The sequence below is a fragment of the Argopecten irradians genome, chromosome 12 (assembly GCF_041381155.1).
Source record: "Argopecten irradians isolate NY chromosome 12, Ai_NY, whole genome shotgun sequence".
Lineage (NCBI taxonomy): Eukaryota > Metazoa > Mollusca > Bivalvia > Pectinida > Pectinidae > Argopecten > Argopecten irradians.
In genome coordinates, this window is record NC_091145.1 from 872,438 (window position 1) to 886,915 (window position 14,478).

Genomic DNA, 14,478 nt, shown 5'->3' on the forward strand with positions numbered 1-14,478 from the left:
TAACGTAGTACAAGGTAGTCCATTACTTTCTACTGATCATACTACTAACGTAGTACAAGGTAGTCCATTACTTTCTACTGATCATACTAACGTAGTACAAGGTAGTCCATTACTTTCTACTGATCATACTAACGTAGTACAAGGTAGTCCATTACTTTCTACTGATCATACTAACGTAGTACAAGGTAGTCCATTACTTTCTACTGATCATACTAACGTAGTACAATTAGTCCATTACTTTCTACTGATCATACTAACGTAGTACAAGGTAGTCCATTACTTTCTACTGATCATACTAACGTAGTACAAGGTAGTGCATTACTTTCTACTGATCATACTAACGTAGTACAAGGTAGTCCATTACTTTCTACTGATCATACTAATGTAGTACAAGGTAGTGCATTACTTTCTACTGATCATACTAACGTAGTACAAGGTAGTCCATTACTTTCTACTGATCATACTAATGTAGTACAAGGTAGTCCATTACTTTCTACTAAGCACACACTAACGAAGTACAAGGTAGTGCATTACTTTCTACTGATCACACTAACGTAGTACAAGGTAGTCCATTACTTTCTACTGATCATACTAATGTAGTACAAGGTAGTCCATTACTTTCTACTGATCATACTAATGTAGTACAAGGTAGTGCATTACTTTCTACAGATCATACTAACGTAGTACAAGGTAGTCCATTACTTTCTACTAATCACACTAACGTATCTACTGTATAATTAACCAAAATAGGATTTTTTTTTTAAAAATTACATGTATAAGTTGTATGTGGATATTTTCATCCTAGTTAGCATATATTGATCGCTGAATGTGGAAGTAAATTAATAATTATCAGCAGCTCACAGCTGTTTCCCATACCTGTCTAACTTAGACATATACACCACAATTAAAGTGACAACTTTTGTAGGACTGGCTGTTGTGGATTTCCGTCTGAGGTAATAATGCAATGTTTGTTGATGGTGGTGGGTTAGCAGACATTCTACGTTGACGTGTTTTCTGGTATTTTTCACGCTTTGTTGCTATAGAACATTCTCTCTATGTGTAAATATTGGGAATAGATACACTTAGGAGAATAATTATGGACGCAGGCAAAAGATGCATCTTTATACATATCTAAAATAATAATATATTTAAGATCTATTCTAAACTTTGTAGGTACTTTGTGGATTTTGTATGGGACCATGTACATGTTTTCGTTCTAATTTACAGCCAAAACGTAGAGCTAATATCTATATTTATCTATTAGTCTTGGTGTAATCTTGGCTTCTCCAGGCCAACAATATGTCTGTTCCATGATGGTCCACGAATCGTGCATATAAACCCTCTTATATCCTCATCATTTCTTACCTTAGATGATTCTCGTTCTCGATCTGCTACTTTGTTAGATCGATTCTAATGTATACCATATTGAGTGCGGCATTTGTTTTAAAATTTCTAAAATCTTTGAAAACAGTTTTCTTGATTTCGCAAAATCCTGAACTGATTGGTCGATTTTTGGTCCATTCGTTGCCTGCTTTCACTGTTCTTCTGACCCGTTTTACCTAATAATTAAACTTCCGATATACTTTGCAGTCCTATTTTGCTAAATATCGTTGACATTATTCCGGAATTTTATAGGGTACAAAATTATGTTCCTTTCGTTTCCTTCCCATCCTTTCTGACATTTCGTATTTCATGTAGACATTGCATGGTAAATATCTGTAGTTTTTGTTACTTCTTTTTCTCATTTGCTATCCGCCGTGCGCTGGTTTCTCCGCATTTTAAGGGGATCGGTTTTCTCTATCCCTATGATGTGTGCCTCGTATTTCGCTATGATCACCTTGCACATTTCCTCTCTGATACTCTTATGCACTACTTCCTTTCACGTAAAAACAAAACCACATCATATATGTATGGTATCGAGTTCTTGTCATCTTTAACTCCTAAGCAATAAATGCAAGAAAGACCTGGCAGCGATGGCATGCTAATCTAGACCTTGTGGAGTTTCCGTAAAATATACATTGCTATTTTTCATTCATCAAAAAAGTCCCTTAAAGTTGCATTCGAGTTAGAATTAAGGGCTTCTCCCGACATTGAACCTACTGGTATCCTATGTCTGCTACTACTGATTACGATCATCCAAAGCTCCGTTTTGTACCCGTACTTGTTCCATGACTTTCCTTACAGTAGTTATAATTTACCTCCATACTCGGTAAGAACGCTAAACTGTATTAACCCTAGTAACATCTAAATAAGTCATAGGTTTACAAATTAAAAAGCATTTTGTCATATCTCAATGACGTCATAATAGACATCCCGAAAGGAAGCAACTCCTCAAAATGTTAAGGTGGTGTTATATAAGCCTGATAGTATACAGTTGGTAATTAGTTTTCAGTGAAGCGAAAGCCTAATACTGACAACTGACACACTAGTATATGTAAATACTAGTTACATAAAAATGTGGTTGACAGTTTACCTAATTTTGTCGTTATTGATAACGAGATGCGAACTTTTATCTTTATACATAAATTACGGGCTAGTTTATTAGCTCACTTGGCCCGAACTCTTTTCCAAAGGTATTGGGATCAGATTTCAGATTATTTTATTTCCTTGTTTTTTACACATTGGAGAGTTGACTTATACATGTACATATACAATATAACAATGGAGACAGTTCTGGACAAACATATAACTACAATTTGGATAACATAACATATATATTGTGTGATCAATTATGTATATATACCATTTCATAAGACATAATATCAATAATTTCATATTGCACATTTCAAAACCTTGCAAATGATAGTATTAATTAATTTGAATTCGAAATTCGTCGCTTTAAAGCCAAATCTATATATTTTCCTAATCTGTTTAACTCCCCTATATTCTAGGTTGATGATAAAAGTACCAACTTAACACACTAGGGAGTCTGTAATAATATGATTTAAGTTATATGTGCCGTAACTGTGTAAAAATTTTGGCATGGTAATTTTTCTTCATTAATCTGTTGAAAACCATAATGTTTGATGAATTAAGCGGTGAAAATCATTCAAATGGCTTCAGATGCATTATAAACGTTAGTTACAACACAGATATTATGTACCGTAATTTTTTTGTTTTTATACCTTGTGTATGTTTAGATGGAAACTTTCCTCCAGAAGTCACTTTACAATTACTACTAACTGTGTAAAAAGTGAAATGAAATTGTATACCACAATGTGGCTTCATGGTCTGACTGTAGCTACTCACTATAGTGTACATATAATGATTTTGGCTTTTCTGCTCTTATTTGTACTTGTAAATCAAATGCATTGAAAGTACTGTAATTTTCCAAATGTTAGTAACTGTTGGTGATGGATAACATATTAAAGGCCTATCTCGTTTCGTGAGTAGTACATATAACTTTAAATCAGAGTAACATATATGTTCATATATATATAAAGTGAAATTCATCTTTAATATCGACTCGATGTACTGTTTATAGGATTGGTCCCAACACCGAAGGGAACGATTTTAACTGTTGAAAAAATGACCTTAAACAACTGGTTTTTTTTGCCTTAATAAATCATTTTATCCTGCAACTGGCGCACATACTGACCGATAACTACTGTCGTATTAACGGGAATCTGTTCGATTTCTGATGGAACTTTTTCTATCTTGACCTCGAACTTTCATCTTTCGTTAAATGTTAAGTCATTCAGTCCCGTCAAAATGTGACGTCACATAATCTAAAGACGATGTCAAGGTCTATAATATAAAGACGATGTCAAGGTCTACAATATAAAGACGATATCAAGGTCTAAAATATAAAGATGATGTCAAGGTCTATAATATAAAGACGATGTCAAGGTCTATAATATAAAGATGATATCAAGGTTTATAATATAAAGACGATGTCAAGGTCTATAATATAAAAATGATGTCAAGGTCTATAATATAAAGATGATGTCAAGGTATATAATATAAAGACGATGTCAAGGTCTATAATATAAATATGATATCAAGGTTTATAATATAAAGACAATGTCAAAGTCTATAATATAAAGACGATATCAAGGTCTATAATATAAAAATGATGTCAAGGTATATAATATAAAGACGATGTCAAGGTCTATAATATAAATATAATATGAAAGTCTATAATATAAAGACAATATCAAAGTCTATAATATAAAGACGATATCAAGGTCTATAATATAAAGATGATGTCAAGGTCTATAATATAAAGACGATAATAAGGTCTATAATATAAAGATGATGTCAAGGTCTATAATATAAAGACGATGTCAAGGTCTATAATATAAAGACGATATCAAGGTCTATAATATAAAGACGATGTCAAGGTCTATAATATAAAACGATTTCAAGGTCTATAATATAAAGACGATGTCAAGGTCTATAATATAAAGACGATATCAAGGTCTATAATATAAAGATGATGTCAAGGTCTATAATATAAAGACGATATCAAGGTCTATAATATAAAGACGATGTCAAGGTCTATAATATAAAGACGATATCAAGGTCTATAATATAAAAATGATGTCAAGGTCTATAATATAAAAATGATGTCAAGGTATATAATATAAAGACGATGTCAAGGTCTACAATATAAATATGATATGAAAGTCTATAATTTAAAGACAATATCAAAGTCTATAATATAAAGACGATATCAAGGTCTATAATATAAAGATGATGTCAAGGTCTATAATATAAAGACGATAATAAGGTCTATAATATAAAGATGATGTCCAGGTCTATAATATAAAGACGATGTCAAGGTCTATAATATAAAGACGATGTCAAGGTCTATAATATAAAGACGATGTCAAGGTCTATAATATAAAGACGATATCAAGGTCTATAATATAAAGATGATGTCAAGGTCTATAATATAAAGATGATGTCAAGGTCTATAATATAAAGACGATGTCAAGGTCTATAATATAAAGACGATATCAAGGTCTATAATATAAAGACGATATCAAGGTCTATAATATAAAGACGATGTCAAGGTCTATAATATAAAGACGATATCAAGGTCTATAATATAAAGACGATGTCAAGGTCTATAATATAAAGACGATTTCAAGGTCTATAATATAAAGACGATGTCAAGGTCTATAATATAAAGACGATATCATGGTCTATAATATAAAGATGATGCCAAGATCTATAATATAAAGACGATATCAAGGTCTATAATATAAAGACGATATCATGGTCTATAATATAAAGATGATGTCAAGGTCTATAAATATAAAGATGATGTCAAGGTCTATAATATAAAGACGATGTCAAGGTCTATAATATAAAGACGATATCAAGGTCTATAATATAAAGACGATATCAAGGTCTATAATATAAAGACGATGTCAAGGTCTATAATATAAAGACGATATCAAGGTCTATAATATAAAGATGATGTCAAGGTCTATAATATAAAGATGATGTCAAGGTCTATAATATAAAGACGATGTCAAGGTCTATAATATAAAGATGATGTCAAGGTCTATAATATAAAGACGATATCAAGGTCTATAATATAAAGATGATATCAAGGTCTATAATATAAAGACGATGTCAAGGTCTATAATATAAAGACGATGTCAAGGTCTATAATATAAAGATGATGTCAAGGTCTATAATATAAAGACGATGTCAAGGTCTATAATATAAAGATGATATCAAGGTCTATAATATAAAGACGATATCAAGGTATATAATATAAAGACGATGTCAAGGTCTATAATATAAAGGCGATGTCAAGGTCTATAATATAAAGATGATATCAAGGTCTATAATATAAAGACGATATCAAGGTATATAATATAAAGACGATGTCAAGGTCTATAATATAAAGGCGATGTCAAGGTCTATAATATAAAGATGATATCAAGGTCTATAATATAAAGATGGTGTCAAGGTCTATAATATAAAGACGATGTAAAGGTCTATAATATAAAAATGATGTCAAGGTCTATAATATAAAGACGATATCAAGGTCTATAATATAAAGATGATGTCAAGGTCTATAATATAAAGACGATATCAAGGTCTATAATATAAAGACGATATCAAGGTCTATAATATAAAGACGGTGTCAAGGTCTATAATATAAAGACGATGTCAAGGTCTATAATATAAAGACGATGTCAAGGTCTATAATATAAAGACGATATCAAGGTCTATAATATAAAGATGATATCAAGGTCTATAATATAAAGACGATGTCAAGGTCTATAATATAAAGACGATGTCAAGGTCTATAATATAAAGACGATGTAAAGGTCTATAATATAAAAATGAAGTCAAGGTCTATAATATAAAGACGATGTCAAGGTCTATAATATAAAGATGATATCAAAGTCTATAATAAAAAGACGATTTCAAGGTCTATATTAGAAAAACAAAATACATGTCTGTTTAGGGTTACATGACCAACCCTAATTTTTTACTCCTCGACCCTAATTTTTTTCCCACTTTCTACGAACAAAACGAACAAAACATAATTAAAAGTCGAGATTTCGATCTCGGACTCCGGTTCTGGCCATTACACTAGAGTAAAAGACACTTAAAAACGACCTACCGACCATATGTTTTTGCCAATGTAAAACTAAAGAGACATCATTTTTTTGGCCTAGTATAAAAATATGTGAAATTTTATTTTTATTACAGTTCAAAAGAAAGAGAACAACATATATAACTGTTAATGAGAGTGAGTGAAGAAAGATAGATTTATTTCCAATGCAGCAGCATATATGCTTCCGACCAGTACTAAGCGACAATGCTTTACTGCAAATACTTTTCGTTCACGTGATATATGACTCATAGCATTTCCAGCAGATGTTAACACTTACCATCTGCTGTAGATATACACTCCGAACCCAAAGTGTAGGTAGTCGATACTGTATATACTGTAACATAGCTGTAGTAGTCGTTTTTATTTCTTTGTCTTACACAAAACCTTTTTCACAATAGACTTTAATTATTTTATATGTGAATTAAACAACGAGTATATAGATTTAATGCACATGTAGTAGATAGATTTAGTACGTGCGGACATATACTGTAGATAGATTTAGTACGTGTGGACATATACTGTAGATAGATGTAATACGTATAGACATACACAGTAGATAGATTTAGTACGTGTGGACATATACTGTAGATAGATTTAGTACGTGTGGACATATACTGTAGATAGATTTAATACGTATAGACATACACAGTAGATAGATTTAGTACGTGTGGACATATACTGTAGATAGATTTAGTACGTGTGGACATATACTGTAGATAGATTTAGTACGTATAGACATATACAGTAGATAGATTTAGTACGTGTGGACATATACTGTAGATAGATTTAGTACGTGTGGACATATACTGTAGATAGATTTAGTACGTATAGACATATACAGTAGATAGATTTAGTACGTATGGACATATACTGTAGATAGATTTAGTACGTGTGGACATATACTGTAGATAGATTTAGTACGTATGGACATATACTGTAGATAGATTTAGTACGTATGGACATATACTGTAGATAGATTTAGTACGTATGGACATATACTGTAGATAGATTTAGTACGTATGGACATATACTGTAGATAGATTTAGTACGTATGGACATATACTGTAGATAGATTTAGTACGTATGGACATATACTGTAGATAGATTTAGTACGTGTGGACATATACTGTAGATAGATTTAGTACGTATAGACATATACAGTAGATAGATTTAGTACGTATGGACATATACTGTAGATAGATTTAGTACGTGTGGACATATACTGTAGATAGATTTAGTACGTGTGGACATTACTGTAGATAGATTTAGTACGTATGGACATATACTGTAGATATATTTAGTACGTATGGACATATACTGTAGATAGATTTAGTATGGACATATACTGTAGATAGATTTAGTACGTGTGGACATATACTGTAGATAGATTTAGTACGTGTGGACATATACTGTAGATAGATTTAGTACGTGTGGACATATACTACTGTAGATAGATTTAGTACGTGTGGACATATACTGTAGATAGATGTAGTACGTGTGGACACTTAGAGTAGATAGATGTAGTACGTGTGGACACTTAGAGTAGATAGATGTAGTACGTGTGGACACTTAGAGTAGATAGATGTAGTACGTGTGGACACTTAGAGTAGATAGATGTAGTACGTGTGGACATATACTGTAGATAGATGTAGTACGTATGGACATATACTGTAGATAGATTTAGTACGTGTGGACATATACTGTAGATAGACTTAGTACGTGTGGACACTTAGAGTAGATAGATGTAGTACGTGTGGACACTTAGAGTAGATAGATGTAGTACGTGTGGACACTTAGAGTAGATAGATGTAGTACGTGTGGACACTTAGAGTAGATAGATGTAGTACGTGTGGACACTTAGAGTAGATAGATGTAGTACGTGTGGACACTTAGAGTAGATAGATGTAGTACGTGTGGACACTTAGAGTAGATAGTAGTACGTGTGGACACTTAGAGTAGATAGATGTAGTACGTGTGGACACTTAGAGTAGATAGATGTAGTACGTGTGGACACTTAGAGTAGATAGATGTAGTACGTGTGGACACTTAGAGTAGATAGATGTAGAGTGAGACACTTAGTAGGTGGACACTAATAGATAGTGTAGTGTGGACACTTAGAGTAGATAGATGTAGTACGTGTGGACATATACTGTAGATAGATGTAGTACATATTTTAATGACGGTCATATACATGTATGTGACCCTGACGTATGGACACATGCAGTTAATTTTGTTTGCAAAGTGTGTGAATCCGTATAGCGGGTTCTCACAAAAGTTTGCAAACAAATTTATTTCATATTCCGATGGAGTTAAAAAAATAGTTACATCAATGGTTATAATTAATTTTTTCAGACTACACGATAGCATAAAATAGTTTAAACGTACTATTTTTTTAAAATCAATACGCAACGTCGACGTCTCTAATTTGACGTCATGGTGTATGAAGAAAAAGTATCTGCCAACCAGAAAGTCGGAAAACAAATAAAAATCAATGATATTTAAGTAAAACAAATAAACAGGGTTCTGTACATGTTTCATGATATAATTTACAAACGCCATTTGCATGAAAATGTCAAAAAGGACTCAATGTCTATGCTTTTGTAAAGTTGACTCTTGTCAAATAAGCGTTACTTGTACACAATGTACTTGCTATCGCCTAGTAAGCATCACGGCATGGTTATTTGGTGACATAAATGTATTCTTAACTCTGTATACTTGTTTTCCTAAAATGTACAATTTTGGGGATATTTTGCCAAAATTGTCAAGCTACACAAGAATTTACGAGTCAGAAGCAAACGCACCTCTAATCATATCAGTTATGTTCAAGTACACATAAGAAGTTTTAACAGGGGCAAATACTTTCATATCTTTACACTTAGTTTAAAAATCCAATGAATTTCGGGGCCAAAAAGGGACTAAACCATACAAAGTCCTTCGTTGATAACGTTATATAGCGAACACACACAATAAATGTAAATTTAATGTTAAGAATATATATTTGAACTGAACATGTTTTTGTTTTTGTATGTTATAGACTAAATCCCATTTTTCCCATACAGAACAAACAGTTGTGCCGGTAGACGAGCGGCCCCTCATAGAGTCGGACTTCGACTCCACATTATCATTAGCTGTCACTGACGACTTGCACTACGTGGATGATTTACCTCCCCTTATCGACACCGAGGATCAGGAAAACGTACACCCAGAGGAGGTAGTTATCAATAGGTTTACACTGTAAAACAAATACTGGGGTATCACCTTGGCAAATTCATCTCATGTATAACTTTAAACCGAGTTCCGAGTGTTTTGCCTATATACTCTCACATTATTCATTACAGATTTATATAAGTTCAAAATTTCAATTGGCTCGTTCCAATTTATTTGTCATGGTAATTTATTATTTTTTACACAAATCGAGACGAACTCTTTAAATGAAAGCTCTCAAATGAAACTTTTTTTTATTTTCTATAGTTGTAATAGCTAGGATGCTTAACAGACAACAAAACAGAGATTCGATTTCTGCATATAAATTGTTTCACTTTATAGATGCCTTTCGGATTCCTGAAGAAGAAGAACAAAGACAATTCTGATAAGGATGTCATTTTAGAGGAGGAGGAGGTTAAGATGGTTGATGAGTCAGCAGTGGCAGAAGAGGAAATAGCCAATTCTGAACAGCATCCGGAAGATGGAGACATAAACAATCAACAACAAGAACAAGACTCGGTATGCGATGAAACTGTCCAAGACGTCCAAACTGTTGAAGAAAAGGTAGAAATACCAGAAGCAGAAGATGCAACGGTTACCGTGACTGTTACAGAGGAGCCTGCTATTCTGGAGACAAAACCCGAGGCTAGCGTTCAAAAGGCATATGTGGAGACCGCTGATGAAGTGGTGCCGCCCGTAGAGGAAGTAGACCCCGTAACAGAGCATTCACAGCAGGAGATCCCTGGGCAACAAGAAGCAGACGATAGCCAGGACGGAACGCCCAATGAAAGTGTTACAATTGAAGAACAAGTTGGGACAGAGGTAAACATTATTTAGTTGGGGGAGCCGCGATGAAACCTGGAACTGTAACATATTATAAGTTTGGAGGTTTAGAGGGGTCGGTACCCTGTGAAATAAACCATGTGAAGGACAAAGGAACCAATAGAATGCCCGAAAGAAATACTCCAAAAAAAGTCATCTGCATTCAGACCAATATCTTTAATATTCACAAATAAAATAGCTATGTGAAAATTACAACCTCGAATACAAAAGACTTATTTTAATTTTACTTTGAACGCGAAAGAATGAGCTGGATATCTATACTGTAGTTACATATATGTCTATCCGCTGAAATCTAGGTTAAACACACTTCCAAACTTATGATATATGTTACAATTCCTTGCGATGGTGACCGAGTGATTTTAAATGACGCCCTGACATATTACCACACAAACCATCCAACTGTGGGCAGTGAGTTAGGATTCCACATGGGACGGTTGCAAGGTACTGGCTGCTGATCGGTGGTTTTTCTTCTGGTACTCCATGTTTTTTTCTTTTCTTCTCAAATTAACATAGCACGTTCTTAAATGACCATGAATATTAATAGGACGTTATTCCAATCAAACCAATAAGACTATTGACTTTGAAAAGACCAGTGATACATTTGTAACAGGAGAGGAGAAAATGTAGCGGCCAGACCGGGATTCGAACCCGGGACCCTCAGAACATTAGCTGAGTGCTCTACCGACTGAGCTACCTGGTCACCGATGATCGACCCAGTCCAACCCCGCTACACATTTTTTATTTGAATTAATGACGAGCTATTCGATAAAAATCGAAAGCTTACATAATGTAGATACTGGTTATCTGATAAGCAAATGTAAATGTGTAATATGCATGAAAAAGACACTAAGAAGATATTATACATTTATTGCCCTGGCGGTAGGGAGACACATGGCGCTTTGTTTACCCAAGGCATGTCATATTTATAAATATATGACTTGCCGCGGGTAAACTGAGTGTCATGTATCGTTATCGCCAGGGCAGTAAATTGTTTATTATACCGAAAAAATAAAGTTTTTCTAGCGCAAGAATACAAGTATAACGTAATGGCTAGAATTTAAGATGTTTGCTCAAACACTGTTGAGCTGACGTTATAGGCTAGTTATTGTTAAATCATAAGTTAGACCAACCGTATCTTTCAGCCCAAATCAACTCCCTTTAGCATGTTACATCATATAAACATTACATCGAGTGTAATTGTGTTATGTCTTTTATCATAAAACTATTAGTAATTTCGTAGGTCAAAGGCAGACGGAAGCATCGTCTTTCGTCCATTTTGTTTGTTATCGGAATACCTGGGAGAGTTCCGTTACACGAACGACAACATGATTTTTGAACATGACGATGGGATACATAGTTTCGTATTCCCCAGACTCTCGCCGCCCTGAATGAGAGACTGGTCCGGTTCGTGTTTGAATTTGGCGAACGGTAGAGGGCGCGCTGAAACGGTAAACAAATATGGACGGCAGCAGACGAAAAGTATAATGTATCTTCTTTGTGCATAACAATATCTTGAAGAAAAGTCATTTGTATTCTTTTTAACTGAAAATTTAATTTTTGTTGTTTAAGTGTGGCTAACAACGTTTTTTTCAAATTCTGTATCCGTCATATTTGTGGGTATGTAGCTATTAGCCAAAGAAAAGCTTTATCGATTTTTCGGGAAGCCTCGTTTTGAAATCACAAAATGGAAATAAGAACCGGACCAGACTCTCGTTTGGCTGGTCTCGTTTGGCGGCGAGAGTCTGGGGAATGCGAGACTATGGGATACACGATGTTTTGTCGCCCTCACGCGTGACGTCTCTCGACCAATAACGACTGTGACTTATCGGTGAGGTATAAAAATACCAAAAGTATTATTCTTTCTGAAAAACCACACTAGTCCCAATGTGTTGCATACATGTAGCATTACATACTAGACTGTCTATACTTCACAAATATATTGTCTTTCTCAGGTCAGAGAGGAGCCACCAAAGATCGTGAATGGGAAGAAGGTCGAGGAGTCATCGCCCCTGATTAAGAAACAAGAACCGGAAGTAGACATGAATTTTATGTGCTGTGTTATCCTTTAAACGCAAAAAATATACATTATTTTGTAGATGAAATAAGATAAAAAAAAACACGTAATGGCAAATGCTGTCTATAACGAAGAAAGCTTAAACGCGCCTTTTACATAAAGCTGTGGTTATCTACTGATTGTTTTTGCCGATTTCCATGTTTTGTGGTTTTGTAGTCAACTTTTTCAGTTTCAAAAGACGTTGTGAATGATAAAAAAGTATTGATGCAATAAATTCAGGAAGCTGGCAGCTTGATGAACTGAAATGTAGGTAAATCTTATGAAAAGTTGACTTAGAACCGCCGAAGTCTGAACAAGGGTAATCATGGCACTCCCTGTACCGATTGCCAGGCTATAGTGTAGTTTCCTGTTTTCGTATTTAATTAATTGGTATATCATGTTAAATCGCATGTAAAGAGGTAAAAGAAAACCAGCTATAACTGTTTATAAAACTTCCAGTTATATTATAAATGCTATCACATTTTGATTACAATTATATTATAAATAATATCAAATTGCAAACAAATGAGAAGACAATGAGAAAAGCACAAAAATATCGACAATTATAAAAATAAAAACAGAAATCTAAAACATCATTCAATAATTGCATCAGTTTTAAAGAATACCAATAGATAATCATTCGAAAACTTGTCGTAGAATTATTTAAAAATGGTACAATTTTAATGTAGTTTTTTATAGTTCATGAAGTGTTTTTCATCGTAAATCAGATTTTAAATGTATCCTAAATAATGACTCGAAATCTTGGCTTAAAAGTTCAATACCTGTGGTGATCCAACCATTGTCAAATGGTACCACGTCCCTTACGTAGACTTGTGAGTGTTAGGTCAATATGGTGTATATGCTAATCCTTATGTGTTTAAATGTTCTTGCTTGACACGTAATAAAGATACCAAATCAACGTTAACGTTATCTTATAATTTACTTATTGGAGCTTTCCGTTAGGTAAAGCAATGACATTTCTGACGACTCTAAGCTTTCGTTTGTGACGTCATAATTCCTAATCGGAAATGGGACAGTAATGCAACTAGCTGTCTCATGCATTGTACAAATGTATATGTTACAGCTATAGTGAAATAAATAAAGAATACGAGAAAAAAATAAAGTTTGCCGGAAAGCATAGTAGGCCAGGTACAAAGTAGGTCAGGTCATTAGTAGGTCAGGTCATTAGTAGGTCAGGTACATAGTAGGCCAGGTACATAGTAGGCCAGGTACAGAGTACATGTAGGTCAGGTACATAGTAGGTCAGGTACAAAGTAGGTCAGGTACATAGTAGGTCAGGTACATAGTAGGTCAGGTCATTAGTAGGTCAGGTCATTAGTAGGTCAGGTACATAGTAGGTCAGGTACAGAGTAGGTCAGGTACAGAGTAGGTCAGGTACATAGTAGGTCAGGTACATAGTAGGTCAGGTACAGAGTAGGTCAGGTACATAGTAGGTCAGGTACACAGTAGGTCAGGTACATAGTAGGTCAGGTCATCAGTAGGTCAGTTAGATAGTAGGTCAGCTATATAGAAGGCCATGTACATGCATTCGTTCTATTCCTTCATGTTTTCTGGGTTATTTCAGCAAAAATCTAAAATTCATTTAATTCTCAGATTCTTAAATACAGTCTTTGAATATTTTTCTGTATTATGTACCATCTATAAATCATCGTCAGGGGAGGTAACTCTTTGTCTATCTTTCATCTTAACTGCATCCGTCATAAGGGATTGTTAATCTTACATTGATATTTCGTTTGACATTTTAACTTCAATGCCGTTTATGTGACTCTAC

At 33.9% G+C, this 14,478-nt stretch overlaps 1 protein-coding gene and 1 non-coding gene across 2 annotated transcripts in view; one reads left to right on the forward strand and one right to left on the reverse strand.

Moving 5' to 3' along the window:
* The window catches only part of LOC138336165 (probable serine/threonine-protein kinase kinX), a 34,460-nt gene extending 21,633 nt beyond the window's left edge, over positions 1–12,827 (forward strand). Inside the window, exons 4-6 of the mRNA XM_069285505.1 lie at positions 9,646–9,797; positions 10,133–10,612; positions 12,586–12,827. Coding sequence (XP_069141606.1) covers positions 9,646–9,797; positions 10,133–10,612; positions 12,586–12,702 — 749 coding nt within the window. The 3' untranslated portion in view covers positions 12,703–12,827. The remainder of the gene's footprint in view (positions 1–9,645; positions 9,798–10,132; positions 10,613–12,585) is intronic.
* Trnai-aau (transfer RNA isoleucine (anticodon AAU)) lies at positions 11,261–11,333 on the reverse strand. Its single transcript has one exon. It is a non-coding gene; the product is annotated as a tRNA-Ile (tRNA).
* Positions 12,828–14,478: the final 1,651 nt, after the last annotated feature.